Source organism: Cimex lectularius, unplaced genomic scaffold (assembly GCF_000648675.2).
Source record: "Cimex lectularius strain Harlan isolate CLEC.00 unplaced genomic scaffold, Clec_2.1 scaffold66, whole genome shotgun sequence".
NCBI lineage: Eukaryota > Metazoa > Arthropoda > Insecta > Hemiptera > Cimicidae > Cimex > Cimex lectularius.
In genome coordinates, this window is record NW_019392701.1 from 138,579 (window position 1) to 156,921 (window position 18,343).

General features: G+C 38.9%; 1 protein-coding gene across 1 annotated transcript in view; it reads left to right on the forward strand.

The window, feature by feature from the left end:
* Positions 1–556: 556 nt before the first annotated feature.
* LOC106668923 (hypoxia-inducible factor 1-alpha-like) overlaps positions 557–18,343 on the forward strand; it is a 38,386-nt gene continuing 20,599 nt past the window's right edge. The window contains exon 1 of the mRNA XM_014398118.2: positions 557–927. Within this exon, the coding sequence (XP_014253604.1) occupies positions 890–927 (38 nt within the window). The 5' untranslated portion in view covers positions 557–889. The remainder of the gene's footprint in view (positions 928–18,343) is intronic.

The following is an 18,343-nucleotide window of genomic DNA, read 5'->3' on the forward strand; positions in this document are numbered from 1 at the left end:
TCGTTTCCTTTAATATTATATCCTCGAACAGCAGAAAACTGACAGCAATAAAACATAATTTTTTTAAATCTTTATGTAACATTATATTACTTAACAATGTTTCGCCTACTTAAAAGGCAGAACTATTACTTAAATAATCTTGTTAATATTTTCCATTATATGAAATATTTATATGCATTTTTGTTTTTATTTAATTTTAAATTTTTTTGTTGTAATATGCTTTTTAATTATATTTTCTGTTCCTAGTAACACAAAACTAGTTCCAATAAGCAATATACTCTAAAATTCTTATAATTTCAAACATAGTTTTAAAAAACACGTTTTATGGGTAATAAAATTGAATAAATTTTTACAGTATGTAGCCAGTTGGACTTAATGATTCAAAAATTCGATTCACTACTAAAAAATACATGACAGTTAGCACTGGAAATACGTAATTGATATCGCTGAATTACTTAGGAAGATAAAAGGCCTGAAGGAACATGGTCGTGAGGGTGGTGGTCATGCGGTGGGGGGGGGGGCGCTACTCAGCAGCGGACGGGCCGAAATCTAGCGTGCTTTTCAGTAAGCGACCGTCCCTTGATCGACGTCCACCGTGTCTCGGTTCCGACCGCCTCGTCCTTAGCACTTTCTGAACCGTTATGTCCGTATTCGAAGGGAAGCCGGATCGATAGTTTTTTCCTCCCGTTGAACAGCAACGACTGAGGTACGCGGATCGACTTAGAGAAATCAATGCTCCGCACCGGGCTCAACGGCTCGAACCCTTTGATCAGTTTTCGCCACGGAAAGAGTGCCTCGGGACGCCCGTGTGTGTTGCCGTCGTACGAGAAGGGAAAGGATTTTACGACAAAGAGGACAGTTTTAGAGTCTGTGATACTCATCCGACGAGATGGCCCTCAACGCCGCCGCTCCCAAGGAGAAAAGAAAGTGAGTTTTTTTTATCTCAGTTTTGAATTTTAATTTCTTTGTTTTTCCCCTCTCCTCCCACCCCGTCCTTCGCCTTTCCAATAGTGAATAGAGTCTGGCAGCCGTCCGTTTTCGGAGAATCCGACTCCCCTAACTAGGTCATTGCTCCGCTCCGTATGTTTAACCGATTTAGACTCACAAATCGCAGTTTCGGAACGATTCAGAGGATGCGTCCGTTGACGGAGCGAGGCCGGACGGACCCGCGACGCGAGTCCGAGATGAGGGAGATTCGAAGTCGAAGAAATCCTGCGGCGGAACGGGTTTCTACGTAGAAAGTCTTTTGCCACGAAGCTTTTTTTTAAAAACCGGATGCTCGCCGATTTACGCAGTCGGCCGAGTTCATCGTCGTCCCGTTGCGTCATCCCAGGCCCTTCCGGGGCGCCAAAAGAGCGAGGATGTTTTGGAGAAGTCCCGACCGGGATGGAGGAATGAGGATACTTTGGAGAAGTCCCGACCGGGATGGGTAAAACGAGGATCGCCACGGCCCGTTTCCACTTCATTCCCTCTGTCCTTCCGAGTTATTCGAAAGTTGCTGACACGTCGAGTCCGACCTCAGGATTTCTAAATTCACGACGGACTGGCATCGCCGCTCTGTCTTCATTTCCACGTGCAAAGCTGTTTTCCATTTATATTAAATCTACCGATTTTTTAAACATTTTTCTCTGTGTTCTCTAAAATGTACTGATTAAATAATTATAAAATACAAAATTTTGAGTAAATGTGCCTCAGGCGTGAAAACGCTACTCACATCAGTATAATAATTCGTTGCCATTATTTCCAGAATGCGAAAAAACTGCCCATGTCGTGACCGAAAAGTTTAGAATTTATTTAACTTTATATCTGTAATTAATTTAAATTTATTTGCGTTAGAAATTTTATAGTTAGTTATTTTGAGTTTGATGGCGGTTCGCTTAGATCGGCTCCTTTGCAGTTTAATGAAGCTGGAGAGAGAGTGGGAGAGTGCATTAGCGTGGAGAGTGAGTGAGTGAAACAGAGTGATAGTGAGTGAGTGAGAGTGAAAGTCAGTAAGTAAGTAAATGAGTGCGTGAGAGAGGTAAGTGAGTGAGAGTGAAAGTCAGTAAGAAGTGAATGAATGAGTGAGTGAGAGTGAAAGTCAGTAAGTAAGTAAATGAGTGCGTGAGAGAGGTAAGTGAGTGAGAGTGAAAGTCAGTAAGAAGTGAATGAATGAGTGAGTGAGAGAGATATTGAGTGCGTGAGAGTAAGTGATCGTTCAGACCGATCCAGTCAAACCCCAAGTTATTATTAACCCAAAGTTAGTCAGGTATTATTATTAGTGACGTAAGGTGAAAGAGTGAATAAGTGATTAAATGAGAGAGTGAGTGAGAATAGTAGTAAGTGATTGTATGAGAGTGAGTGATCGGTCAGACCGGTCCTATCAAACCCCAAGATATTAAAAATTCAAAGTTAGTAAGGTATTATTTAGTGAGGTGTGGTGAAACGGTGAATAAGTAATTAAATGAGAAGTTAATGAGTGTGAGTAGTAGTGAGTGAATGAGATATAGTGAGTGATCGGTAAGAAATTATAAACTTATAAATTAGTAAATATGTTACAATTTATGTATCCCTTGACTAAAAAATCTGCTAGATTCGTGGCAAACGATCTTAAACAATTTATTTAGATTAATTTCGAGACTGTTCATATGTAGTAAATATGATCTTGTTCTATAAGAAAAATAGGACAATAAAGGAAACAATTTTCACGGCGAATCCGCCACACTCGGGACTAATTGATTTTTACGACTTTGACTAATAATTGCCAAAATGACGTCGGCAAATCGATTTTATATTCGAGGTTTTGGTCGAATGGGTCGCTTGTTCTTTAAACGGACAATTTGATAAGATCCGATGAAAAGAAAAAATCGTTCGTAAACAGATCCATTTCATCACGGGTTTCCCGTGACCTATGGATAACTTTTGAAACAATCGATCGCAGTTTTGTTCCAGTCCGGCACAAGCCACTTCCTCCTAAGGAAATAAAATTAATTCTTTGCTTTATGATTTAAATGATTTAAATAACGCAACACTCGTGAAATAAGTTTGGAGGAAGATTATTCTTACTTTATTAAAATGGCATATGAAGGTTTGAGCTTGGGCTCAACCGAGGGGTAGTTAACTCATAAATCTCGAGGCGTACAAAAAACCTTAGAATAGCAGGTATCCCTTGAGAACAATTTTAAAATTTTCATAGCAGAAAAAAGCTAGTTTTAAACCATCATATTTTCTAACCCATCCAGTTCCTAGAAATTTTATATTTTATTTCTTCGCTATACTCGTAGTTCTCCATTTGATCGCAACCCACATAAGTCCAATAGCTGCTTCTGTTTTCTTTGTTTCGACTCGAGGCGTAATGAAATTAGTTTGCACTTGTTATAATGTGTTCGTTATGTCATAAAAACCTAAAATCTTTAAAAGGTTTTTGTTCTTTAAAGACGATTGAGGGTGAAAAATTGAAACGCGTGTGGTTATCTCGTCCTCGGTTCTGATTTGGTTTCAACAGCTCTTCTCGTGCTTGACTAGTGTCTACAATCTTCCATTTACGTCAACCCTGGGCGTTGACCTTCAGACGAACTAAAAGGGTCCAGGTACTCTAGAAGACCCGATGTGGACGACGCCTTTTCAAAAGGGTAGTCAACACTTCAAACACGTCAGGTTAACAACTATCAATTAATTATTTATTAATATTTAATTAAGAGACAACAATCATTCGGATATGAACCTAGAATGTATTCCTTTTGCTTCTTAAATTTCTCCAAATCCTGTGTGAAACTGGTAGTGGAGCAGTAAACAAAAATAACGATAATAAATTACGAGTTTTGAATTTAGGGACATTTACCTTATCTACACAAATCTCTCGTGTTCAAAAAATTAGTAATATAAGAAAGTAGTTAAGGACTTGAGATCAGGTTATTTAATAATTCGTAAAGAAACTTAGTTCTTCTTACCTCTAGAATATAAATGTTCAGAACAGAATGTTATGAGATCGCAGTTGCGTGCATTTGACATGGCGCAAACTTTCCATCGAGTCTGGCACCTGGGCCTTCTGTTGACACAAAAAGGTACAGGGGCAGGAAGATTTGTTCCCTAAATTAAAGCCTTGAAGGACAAGAACAGATAAATAAGTAACATTCAAACAGGAGTCCGTCCAGTTAGCATGCTCCCTCTCTTCTCAAAAATATTCGAAAAGATCCTCGTAAATCGACTCGATCCTTGAGCTTAATTCTTTTAACCTACTCCCAAACCACCTTCACAGCCCAGCAGTATCGTCATTCTTAGAGCATAAAGAATACTGTATAGGAGGCCTTCCTTGGACGAGTGTCTCCTACACAAACTAAAGCGCTTCTTTCCAAACAGCTTATACCTAATTCTTCCACGTTCGTCAAGGGCCGGACTGCTCCGATTACAGTCCGGTGGGAGCGGGAGTGCCACAGGGCATTGTGCTCGGACCAATCCTTCTTTTCATCGAGACATCCCAACCAAACCCTCTACCCTCCTTGCATCCTTTGAAGATGACACATTCGTGCTTTTCTCTGATCCCGATTCTGCAAATACCTCGGAATAGCTCTAGGCACACGTCCAAGAATTGCCGAATGGACCAAAGTTTAGAGGTTAACTTTGAAAACAAATACTCCCGTATTACAGTTACCCTCGGAAGCAAAACCCTTCACACAATATTTCTGATTCCTTTCTCTAAAACCGACTGCGTTCGTTGCCTTAGTTTCTACCTTGACTTAGGTTTAACCTGGAACCGACACATACATATAAAAAGGCAGGAATGGCACAGACGCTTCGGGCTACTCTATAAACTAACTGAAAACCGATTTGGACATGTGAACTGGAACTGGGCTGGGCACCACCGCTAGGCCTACTAATCCAAACAATACAGTCCTTCCAATCCAAAATCCGAGGTCAACGCTCACAATGTTTCCAACACTTAAACTTCCAATGACCTCCAAAAAAACCTAATCCCCAACAAATTTTCCACAATCCATGAACAACTATCTTCACATGCTAATGTATTAGCTCTACAACCCAGTAAGGCGACTGAAGAGGAGATGGCCTGGGACCTCTTTACGAATAGATTCAGATACCTGGGAGAGCAACAATGGTTACCACCTTAAATAACTCTTTAAAAACTGGTACTAAAAATGGGGCTATCAGCAAATCTGTCTAGAAGAGGCAGAAACAGAACGGACAAGCAACTGCCTCGTAATAGCTATGAAAAGGCTATGGTACCTGGGAAGCCGTTCTGGAACCACAAAGAATACCATATCCCTGATAATTCTCTTCTTTATAAAAGAAAAAGAAATTTTCCACCAGATAGTCACAATAGACGATTGGTTAAGTGCTAAATGGAGTAATCCCGAGGAGTCCAAATAAGGAAGAGGAAAACCCAATACACGTCAGCATACAGACAAATTTGTGTTTCGAGTTATAGTTATTGATATCGAATTAGTTTTCAGGCGTCTGTGCGTTTTTTCTTGAAAATGTCCTAACGCACCGATTCAAGGATTCATTGTTCATTCGTTTTCCATTCGTTCGAGAAACATGAGGTCTTTCTCAGAAAGGAAAATCCGCCCGAGCTCGGGTCATACTGAAATCTGGAAATACCCATTATTGCTGTCGGAATGTCAAATGGCTTGATAGAAACGATCAGATGTTTTCAATTATTTCGAACCAATAATCCAAAGTCGGTCATAATTAGTTTTGATGCAGTTTTATTGGTGGGTCTGTACCGTAAGTGACCGTCGTCCCAGTTATGTTATGTCTTTTATTTCTACTATTGGTTTGGTAAGAAAACGTTTTTCTGCTTTTATAATTTGCTTTTATGCTTCTAAAACAGATGAGTGTGTTGTAGCATAAACAACCTTTTCCATTGAACAGTCGATTGAACCAGTTACCAATTGAAATATCGACTATTTAAAATCGTTTATTATAATGACGAATGTTTTTTATCATTTACAACTGAGAAAACTGGCGTTTCAGTTCATGTTCAACCTTCCTAGGTCATTAATCATCCAGAATAATAAAAAAAAGCGGAAATGAGGTTCAAATAATAGATTAGTAATTTGATTTAACGCCATGTGAAATATTAAAAACCGTTCTGTAAGCCAATTACGACTAGTGTTTTTGTCTTAAATATTTATAACAATTTCAAATAATTATTCTTTTTAACTATGGTCTTCGTTGAGATGAAAAAGTTAGTATTACGAGCGGGATTCGAACCCAAGACCTTCGGCCCCATACGCCGCTGCTCTAACCATTTGAGCTATTGTGATTTCAGTTCAAGTGGTTAGAGCAGCGGCGTATTGAGCCGTGACACTAATTTTTTCATCTCAACCAAGATCTTAGTAAAAAAAAAAATAACTAATTGAAATAATTAGTATGGTCAATTATGAACTCTAAACATATATGGATTTATAATGCTCGATAGCAGTCTGGCATGGAAAGAAAGGTAGTAGGTCACACGTAATTAAAGTTTGTCCTGCCTTGGCTACATTATCGAGCGAATAGAAACGCCATCCGATATGAGAAATGTGTAGGAGCATGGCAGCTTTGGGATTCCTGTTCCGATTTTTGTTGGAGTTCTGTATTTACATGCCTATGGTGTTAATTTTGCATGTGTCGGGTGAGAGGGCTGATGGCGGAATATTGGCATAAGCAGGATCAGAGACGTGTCTTACCAAGGTGATGACTAGGTGATTCCCATGCCTTTCCCTCTGTTTCATTCTAACTACAATATCCACAGTAATTAATCATAGATATCATACTGTTAAATGTAAGTACAACTTACTTACAAAACAAACTTTTTTTTATTGCTTTCAGTACAAAAATTTATACATTTAACAATTTGTTGGTAGCGATCAATAAAAGATCTGCAAGAACTTGTCATACCACGGGGATGGGGATGGGAGAGTTGCCGGCCAGCGCTGGAACAGTTGAAGATAGGACATGTGGGTTAGTGCAGTGGAGGAGAGCGTGGTTTTGAATTTGTGGAATCGTGCTTGTATCATGTCCGTCACGATGGGATGGATGTCTAGGTCTTGGTGTATGGTTTGATTAGTGACATAGAAGAGAGAGAGCGTTGAGGATAAGACGAAGGACTTTTGATGAAAGGATTGGATTCTTTGGATGCTGGATGGCTTGACTGAACCCCACAGCTCGACTCCGTACGTCCAAATCGGTCTAATTAGTGTCTTGTGTATTGTTAGTTTCTTATGTGTATACATTGTAGATTTTGGTTCACGTATGCGACTGAGTTGTCCTTATCTTCCGTTCAGTTCGCGTCTTTTTTGTTTTATGTGTGTTCCATGTAAGTCTGCTGTCCAAGTAGAACCCAAGGCAGCGGCTTAGGTTGGATGGAAGGATTCCGTTACCGTAAATGTGCACTGGTGGGCAGGTAATTCTTCTAAGTGTGAACGTTACGTAGCGGCTCTTTTCTTAATAATTTACCTTGATGCGACACACCAATCAGTTATGAGGTCTAGATAGTCTTGGGTTCCTTTCGCTGCAAGGATAGGTTCAGAGTGTGAGGAGAGAATTGCGGTGCCGTCCGTGAAGGTCGTGATTGAGTATTAGGGTAGGTCAGTGGTGTGGACTGTGTAGATGATACTATCTTGGGAAACGCCGCCTTGATGTCTGATAATTCGGAGCCATTTCTCACCTGGAACCGGCGATCGTGGAGGAAGATTTCAGGATAGTAGGTGTAAGAAGGATACTTTTTAATTTGAAAAGGAGACACTGTGTCAAATGCCTGTGTAACATCTAGAAAAACTGCGGAACAATAATGCTTATTTTCAAGGGTAGAGGATATTATGTCAACTACACATCTACTACAGCAGAGTGGGGAGGAAGATTTCAGGATAGTAGGTGTAAGAAGGATACTTATTAATTTGAAAAGGAGACACTCTGTCAAATGCCTGTGTAACATCTAGAAAAACTGCGGAACAATAATGCTTATTTTCAAGGGTAGAAGATATTATGTCAACTACACATCTACTACAGCAGAGTGGGGGTCTAAAACCAAATTGACGGACGGAGATGGTGTTATGGGAGTTCAATAAGGGAATTAATCAATTTAGTAGGAGGCGTTCAAAGATTTTAGCAAGGATTGCGAAAAGCTTATAGGTCTCTATGAGGATGGGTCGCTGGGGAATTGGGATTATGAGAGAAAGTTTCTACTGGATGGGGAAGTGTGTTGTGCTTATTGTGGCATTGAAAATGGTTGTGATGTATATGACGCAGTGAACTAAACTGTGACAAAGAGCTCGCCAGGTGGAGTAGAGATGCGACCGTCTAACGGAAAAAGAACGATCATAGCTTCCGTCTATAATACAAAAAGCTATGTAGCAGCGCAAGCCAAGAAGCTGCAAAGAGCCAGATATGGCTTAGGAGCGGCAAAACAAAAAGGCACAGACGGTTGTGATGTATATGTATTGTTTTTTTTAAGTTAGGTTTTAAAGAATTTTGGGAGTTATGAGGTCCTGTCTTGGGAATTTCTTACCTGGAAGGCGTAGAATTTGGTATTTTAACTTCCGAGGGATGGATAGGATTGGGAAAAATAATAAAGATAAGATGGGTAAAAATATATAACAAAAACTGTTGCAAGCACTCGTAAAAGCTACCAAACATGCAAAAATGGCAGCTAAAATCAGATCTCATTTCTCAACAATTGTAATGTTTACCTGGTTTTACCTTTATCAATCGATATGTGCAACAATGGGAAGATATTAGCTTTTTAAAAAAATACATACTTTGATTTTCCTCTGGAGGATGTAGTTGAACCTAGCCTCCGGAAACGAAACTTACCAATAAAAAGGACTCTTATTTGGTTCCCTGCTATAATCAATCCACTGGAATTTAATTTAAGAGATATCGCCTATATTTCTCTCAATCTATCTACGATAATAACAAAGACTCCTTATTGATTATCTCTAACCTGTTATCTTTTGCTGATTGGAAATATTTGTATCTACCATATCTGTTATTAAGTGATTGATAAGCGCATCGTGGATTTTTTTTTAAATTGCATATTTCCGCGGAGAAAGTTTCCGCTCAAAATCGTTGCTAAGGCTAGCGAGATTGTACCGTTAAAAGAAAATGACATTGGCATGACAAAGTGGCCGTTAAAAACTCTATGATTTGATAAAATTAATCGCACGACAGAGTCAATTTCTACATTTTGTTTTATTACAATACATATAAAACGAAAAAAAGTATAATTGTTTATACTTTCCGTCCTGCTCCTTGCCAGGGAGCACGTGATGGTAACGGAGCCATCGTCTTTTTAGCCTTCTAGGAGGGTTATTGGGAGGAAAGTACGTGAGGATTAGAATGGGATTGGTGGTTAGTGGAATTTTTTGTAGCTGGATATTGCAACTTCTTTTATAAAGGGAATATTTAGGTTAGAAACTTAGAACAGAGCGTTGACAATTGATCAAAGGATTCATGATTGCTAGGTCTGGAGTCTGCTGAGATTGGAAAGTTTGAAGGTGTCAGTAATGAGATGTGTATGAGTATTTTGTTGTCGAGGTGGAGATTAGTTCTGTCCTTTTAAGTCGTGTATTGAGATGCCAAAATGCTTTTTGCAAGCTCGTCTAGGTACAGCCAAGGTATAATATGAAGGTGAAGGTTATGTTCTGGACTGGGCTATTGTGGTGTTGTGTTTGATTTGCCATTTTCGTACAATTGTTCAGTGGAATATAGGTTTGGAGGAGAGCTATAGCGGGGACGGAAGGAGGAAATGGTGGTGCATCACCGTATTGTGATGTCGAGATGGGAAGTGATATCAGCAATAATTCCCGATTACAGTATGCCTTGTATAAATGAGAGTCAGAAGGATCCTACTCTAAATGTCAGCCAGGTATGACTTAATGAAGAGGAAGTGTGTAGAGGCAATGGAGCTCCCCGACCAGCATTTCTTATTTTCAAGAGAGGATACGATGATGTCCACAATACGATGGCACTCTTGAATAGTGGAATAATGACGCCTAAAGCTAAATTGTTCGAGAGTATTAGCTTGCATTGGGTTTTTAAGTTTGCTACAAAAACACTTAATAGTGAATACCGGAAAAATCTAAAACCAAAATAATAAAAACAGCTAAAACCTGGGTCCTCCCAGCCGTACTCGTCCGAGACGACCTCGCGGTATTAGCCAGGTCGTGTACACCGCCGCACCTCTACCGAGCTGGGTTCTTAGAACTCAGATCGGAATTCGCTGGTTTTCGCCTCGTCTTTACGGACGGGTCCAAGACCGGCGTAGGTGTGGCGTGCGCCGTGTATAACGGGGGTTCGTCCACTTCATGGGCACTCCCGCGGCACTGCACCGTGTACACGGCTGAACTCTATGCGATCTGGTACGCACTCGGGGTGATTCGAGACGATGAGGGCTCTGCCTTTCTTGTCTGTACGGACTCCGTGAGTGCAGTATCGGCAATCCAGGACAGATTCGCCACGGACCCTCTTGTCGTGCTCCTTCTAGAAAGATGCTGAGCTGGAGCGCCTGGGAAAAACGGTAGTAGTAGTAGTCACGGACCCGGACACGTCGGGCTGGAGGGCAACGAACGTGCAGACGAGGCAGCGAAAGCTGGGACGTCTCGTCCTCCAGACCAAGCTACCGCGATCCGGCCCGGTGACGCTGTGCGAGCAGTAAAGAACGCTGTGGGAAAGCGTTGGCAGCGTCAGTGGGCCGGGTCGTCCGAGAAGCTCCTGCGAGTTAAGGGCACGACTGAACGATGGCCTCATGAGAATCTGAAACGAAATGAAAGGATCGTGTTAACTCGGTTGAGGATTGGCCATACCCGTCTGACACACGGGTCATCTGCTTCTGGGTCAAAACCCGCGCAGGTGTCCAGCTTGTAGAGAAAGGTTGCTCAATGTGTCTCATCTTGTCGAGGAGTGCCGTGCCTTGGCCCCCTACAGGGAGCGAGTAGGCATGAACCCTGACATAAAAACGGTACTCGGGCGAGCAAGTCAAATGTTGGATTCCCTATTCCGCTTTTTAAGAGAAACGGGGGTGTTTCCTCACTTGTAAATAGTGTATAAAACGTGAATATCTGTGTTGTGTTTTATTGTGTCGTGTATTTATTTATAAGTAATTTATTTATTTGTTTGTTGTAAGTGGGTGATCTTTTAGACTGTAGGGCCGATGGCGGAATATTGAGTACCCCATCGGCCACAACAGTGCAGTGAGAGGGGGCTGAAATGACTTTATTGTTGGAAGCCCCGGAAAAAATAAAAACAGCTGGATCGACCGCAAAGGTTGAAATTGACATGGCCATACGCCAGTTGAAATCTTTTTATATTATTTTAGTTTGTACATTCTTGATGTATCGAAAGATCGAAAATTGCTAAGCCAGTATGTTCAGATACATCACATTTTTACCTATGCCATCTTCTCAACCCCGTTTTGGTCAGAACTAGTACATTCTTTTCATCTTTGCATCGATTAATGTACAAATGCGAATTACCAACAACTTTAAAGTATAGTTTTTCCATTCTTTGCGCGACGAGGTTATTTGTAAAATCCCTTACGATTTTATCGAACATGGCCATGGGGTTTGAGTTTGGATTCTTCCCGTCTGAATTAACGAATTTGTGTTTTAACGAGCCGAATGTTTTTAATTAGTGTAATTAAGACATGGCCCTGGCCGGCCTATTAAATAATAGCATAAAAAAGGAAGGGGTCAAGAAACAATAATAGTTATACTGCCATCTAGACAAATTTATCTAAGGCCAATCCGGTCTTTACTATTGAAAGTTGGATAAGGTTTTTTTTCTGTATGCTTAACTTCGTTGATAACCAACTAGTTCACCGTGGTGATAACTTTTGTTACACGTTTAAGGCAAGAATGGTACCATTTTGTTCGTAAGTGTTCCGTTTTGTGGAATGGACGTGTTTTTTCCTGTTCGCCTGTTCTCGTTAATCCGACCGTACAACCTCCATTTCCTTTATACCGCGTTGTGCTAAATAAACCTACCACTCACGATGGCATAAGATTACTATCCTCTGTCCTCTGTCTGTCCCATCGGACGATCTGGAGAGAAATAACTCGTTTATTGGAGAATGATGTAGAGAATTGAAAATGAAGATAAATGAAAGCAAGTTCGTCTAGGTCACATTTACACCCCGAAGATCTCCCACAATCTACTTCACCAATGTTCCTATCCCCAACTGGATTCGTTACGTTAGTCTCAACCCATGGAATCAGCATACACGACTAAAACTATTGGGGTCTCATGTACAAATTAATGCGTGTTGTACCAACTTCTACTCAATCACCACTGTTATCTAACAGAACGGTTCTTTGAGTTCCCCTCAGAATACTCCAACTCTCTGGCCGCCTGCCCGTGGGAATGGCAGTGTGCTAGGACCACTCCTTCACATCCTATATACCGGAGATGTCCCGACTACACCACGATGGCACAGCTGTACTACCTGTGATCCTACAGTTCGTAGAATCTGCACAGATGTATATTAAACTGATGTGCAAAATGAAGATCAATGAAAGCACTTCGTCCGTGTCACTCTCACAATCTATTAAAACATGTTACTACGTTAGTTACCTTGGGTTCCGCCTAGTCTCACGTACATGGAATTAGTAGTGTATACCCGACTAAAACGACAAAATCCGATAGGTCTATTCTACAATCAGTGTTACTGGCGAAAAACAAACTTAGAATGTAAGAAACGCTACTAGAACCGTTGTACGTACGGTATAGTACTGTAGGGAGCCACTATACCTTCCAATATACAAAATTTTCAATCCAAAATCTTAAGATCAATATTATAAATGCTCGTATTGTGATTCCACAACGACCTTAAAACATCATTTATCCAAAAATTAATTACTGAAACGTTCCAGCAAACTCTCACATTACCCCAATGTCAAATTATATCATGTTAGGAGTTGCCTTATTCCTGGAATTCCTCAACAACCCCCTCACTCCCTATAAGCCCTGTTCAGAAGTCATCCCTACATCGCTAAGGCGATTTAAATAGTTGTAAATATATGAATATCCGTTTCAAAACTGAACAATATTTGTTCTATATTCTGCCCTCGTTCAAGGTTCTCAAAGTGAAACTACGAAGGTGATTAAATACCAAGTCTTGAGTTAACTGTAGTAGTCAGGAGTTGCGGTTTTTGTCCTTTACTTCAAAGTAATTTTACGTGTTTCGAAGTTTAGAACTGAATTTTGTAATGTTCCCAGGAAGGTGACAGGTTTTTGTGCTTTTAATTTCATTCACTGCTAACATTTTATGTCTACCGTAAGCCAGAAAGAGGTTGACATTTGCAATATTTATCTTTATTGCAGTTTAATCAAACAATTTGTTTATCAAGCCTGTCAAAAGAGATGAATTCAATTTCAAAATAAGCGCAGTGTATAATTTAGAATAATATTCTTTTTATAATCGATGTGATAACAGTCTGAATAATGGCTTTTGTGTTTCAGTAGATCGATCGTCGCTTTAAAAAATGACTTATTGTTTCATTTTAATGGCATTACGCCGTCTTTTATTTCCTTCAACATATTTAAATTAACGGATATTTAAATTAACTCAAGTGTCCAAATTTACATGCGTTGTTTAAATTTTTTTTGTTATCTTTGATATTTTATTTTAACTCAGATTCGTCAAACGGAAAAAAAACTAGTATGATGCAATTTTAATTGATATGCAATTTATGACGGTTTCATTTGATACGTCCAGCTGATTGTTACCTCCAATCAATTTCACTACTTCCTACCTGGCTCGAAATATATTCCTGCCAACATTGCGACTTTAATGAAACTTAAATTCAGTCTAGTGTCAACTACTTGTGGGTTTTGTGTACGATGAAAATTCGGGCAGGAACATAATTCTGAACACTGCGTGAATGGCTAATATTGCAAATGTCAGAAAGCTTCCCATTATCCAGAAATGTTGGCCTTCTGTGCGAGGTCATTTATGGGCCTGGTTGGTATTCAGCTAGTCAGATAAAGCTAGAATTTGGTCGTTACCGATCATGGCACATTTCGCCATCTTCAGTGTTGCGTATGGTAGATTGGTCTGTTTATGAATTGTTTGATGTGTGTAAAGCCCAGCTCTGAAGATTTTGAGAAGACCTGCCTCTGCCAGATAAAACTAATTGGTCTCGATCAAGCTACCAGTATTCCTTATTTTGGATACATATTTTTCACACTACCTTGAAAAAAAATGTTGATGGGGAATTAAAGTCAAATTATTTTCATTTCTTCTAGTTTTACACTGATGAGGGAAAAGTTCAGAAACAAGCACAAAGTAAGAAACTAAAAGCATAAGCCATATATGTATTTAGTAGTCATAATTGACCGTTTAATTATTTTATTTAATTATACTTTCTATCTAAGGTCTTGGTTGTGATGAAAAAGCTAGTGTCACACACTCAACCATGACTTTAGATAGAAAGAAAGTATAAATAATTGAAAATCATAAGGTTTTTTCTCCAGGGCCTTTGATTACTCACTTTTCATTATTTGCGATGACCCTCCAAAATCGTTCAATCGACTGAGAGACGATGTTCGACATTGTTCAAATTTGCAAAGTAGACTAAAAATATCTATAGTTTGATCGTTTCGTATCATTTTAGTCTGATTATTCTCGTTGGCTCGATCTGACAGGCCAACACAGCGGTATTAACCAGCCCAAAATGGTCCTTACGACCAATTTACAGGTAAATAACCCTATACTTACGTTTTCAATGTTTTCTGTAAGAGGTCCGGTGGATTACTATCGCCCTGACATGTCAACTAGTCAGATGGTCTGGGTATTGCCCTGTTTGAATTTGTATTGTGATATTTCTTCATGGGACGTGCAGGGTGATGAATCTGCAGTTTTGGTCTTTTTCGATCATTTTGGTCAATTTATCCTGGCTGTTTTGGTCTGTCGCTTTTTTTAACATTGACTAACTTCACACCAACACAATTTTCATCTCTTATAAACATATTAAAGGGAATCGACAAGAAAAAAAAGTGAAATTTCTTCGTGGATCTGCAGAGTAATGAACCTGTGGTTTTGGTCTTTTTCGATCAATTTGGTCTGCCTATGCTTGCTTTTTGGCCACTCAGACGCGATTTGACTTGTCGCTTCACATCGCAAAACCTCTTCTATAATGTTACAAACGATAAAATATCGAAAAATCGTGATATTTCTTCGTGGGATCTGCAGGGTGATGAACCTGCAGTTTTGGTCTTTTTCGGTCAGCCTATTATCACTGTTTTAATCTGTCAGACGCAATTTAACATTCACCTGCTCCACTCTAAAAAACCTGTATACATCAATCTTACAATTTTTTCAACGTTATTTGTAAGAAGTTCTTTGGAGACTATCGAATGACATCAACTAGTCAAATAGTCTATGTATGTTGTTATACTTGGGTGGAGTAGTATAGATTTAGGTTAAAAACCAAATGGGTTGATTGGTTTAAAGCTCCCAGACTACCAAGACCAAAATGATTCTAGCAGCAAGCCAAATTCCTCCTTGTAATTTATGATTATAGTATTTTCTTGTAGTCCGGTCGTCTTGGATTATCGTAGACCCCTTTATAGTCGCTGGTTTAGTTGTCAGACACGTTTCGCCATATTCAGTATTGTGTGAAGTGTGAAGACGGTGCGAGGATTGGCAGATGAAAATGATCGGTACGACCAAATTACGGGTTCATAACTAGCAGGCCACAAAGAGAAATAATACACAGTCAGATAAACTTGATCTGCTAAGATTTGAATTCGTTTTGTTCTTAGACTTACATTCCTTAGACTTACTTCCTGTGGGAATGCAGCCGAAACAACTTACATAAGTTAATTTTCGAAGTATGTATTGATTCTTCCTACTTTCATTGCCGTTCGAAAAAAAAGGTACGAATTTTAGACCAAATTGGATCAAATTAGTTTTTATCCATATGAAAATTTGGGGGGGGGGAATTTATCGTGATCAGTAGAGATTCAATGTCACTTTTCAATCAAGTGACCAAAACAGTTCGACTGAGTAAATTAATGGCCAAAAGAAACAGAGATAAAGTGACACTAATTCCATTTCCCGACATGGGCCGAGGTCATTCCGCCTTTCCCTTTTTATGAAAGCACTAATAATGCGTTCTATTTATGCGAAATTGGCACATCCTTCCCCCCCCTTTTTTTCAACCAAAAATATAATGGGCCGTTATTTTTGAAAGTGGTTTAGACCAATTTTTCATTGAAGTGATTAAGGGTTTACGTTTGAATCAGCTAAAAAAAATTGGACAAAATTCAACCAATTCGGATTACGCTGGTTTCAAAAATGCAAGAATCAAGCCAAACTAACTACCTTGTTAATTACGTGTAAATGTTTCTGAGGTATGCATTTAGCCGACATCGAATTGGAATTTTAGCGTTATTCTCTATTCAGTAATACTTATTATTTCATTATTATTATTATTATTATTAGATAGGGAATAATGTCACAATGTACCGAAGCCTAGATGAAGACAGATATGCTTAAAAACACCGGTTGCCATTTATAGTACATTACATTCCAGATATTCTTTTTTACATGACAACTTTTAGCAATTAATAATAGTAATAAAGTGTTTATTTAAATATATACAAAGTTACAGTTTCAAAATTCCATTCAGGGACGCTAATACGTGGGCAGAGTCCATCTGTATAAGTTGGCTTGTAGCCATTGAGTTAAATACATTTTACACATATATATTACAAGTGATGAGATCAATAATTAAACTGTTCATCTAACAAGTCTCTATATCTGCCAGATTGGACGTGATAGTTGTATAGACAATTCCAATCAGAACCGTATAAAAGTTCAACCAATTACTTTTTTTCTAAAGTATTTTTGCCAAACCATCTGACCCTGAAGTCTCGAGAGATGGGACACACCGCCACATTATGCTACAAGTCCTCTATTTCCCTTCTATTACACATAGGACCATTCTTCAGATCGGTTGACATTATAATTCAAATCCAATAATACACTCATAAAATTTAGAAAAAGCATTAGATTAAAGAGCATTAGAAATAAATCATTGTCTACTAGTTCCGAATTCAGATCCCAGGACGAACTATGGAAAAGAGATTGTTGTGCTATCATTTTTCAATTCTTGTTCAACATTTTCCAATAACAAATTTACTTTTTTCAAGAGCTCCAAGCTGCAGACGATCACAAGTACTTATGAGCTCTTTGTATCACAGTTTATTTTTTCGAATTATTGGCTAAAATGTTTGGCAATCCAAAATCCGGTAATGATAAAACTTTTCCATTGTACTTACAGTGCAAACGGAGAGCATAAATAAAAATCGGAGCTAAGCCTGTTTCTAAATATATAATAATTTTGGGGGCGTCGGTAGCCGCAACGGTTTAGGCTCATCACTGTCATGTAAAAGTCCCGGGTTCGAATGCAGCGGCACTTTCGAATACTTCCACTTACATAAACAGGCAAAATATGAAATATTTTGTTATTTATTTCAACTTTAATCAAAATGTAATTATCAATTTTAACAAAATCAAATATGTTCGTTAAACATAATTTAATTCCAAATAACAAACCTTGTTTATCTCTACCAAACTTTTTTTCTTGCTCTAGCCCATTCTAATTTGCAATCATTGAAATAACTAAAATCTTTTTCCTCTACAAAGGTTTCGTATAATCAAAATAAATCAAACATTTTTATGAAACTGAAAAAATATTATCACTTTATAATTTTTTTATAAGACCAGCAATATTATAACTTAAAATATTATATTCCTCAAAATTACCATTTGTAATTTTTTTGTCATTTCAGCCCCGAACGCATGCGAAATATAACAACAAACATTCAATAGGCATTCACACAAATAATACATTCACACCTATATCACCTGTAAACATTGCATTCATTCTATTTGGTAGATGGAGTACTCAATATTCCTCTAACGACCTGCATACAATAACAAACTAATCTAATTGGAGTAAATGGGGTCTTTTATAAATATTCCGCCATCCAGCCAAGTCACCTACACAGCTCGAGGGGCGATGGGGATGCTATTTCACCTCAGCCCCTCCCCATTCAATCTAATAAATACATTCACTCATACAAAACATATTTTTACGTCTAAATACAATAAAAAATTCCCAATTCTACTAAAAAGCGGAACAGGGGACCCTGAAACTCCGAGAACCATTCTTAAATCCGGCGGCATGTGTACACGCTCTCTGTATGGAGCCAAGGCGTGACACGCCTCTATATGTGGGACACATCGAGCAATCTTTCTCTGCATAACGGTCACCTGCGCGGGCTTCGGTCCAAGAGAGGAAATTTATTACTTATGCATTTCCTTTTTTTGATGTCAGTCTTCTTTCCTCCTCTTTAC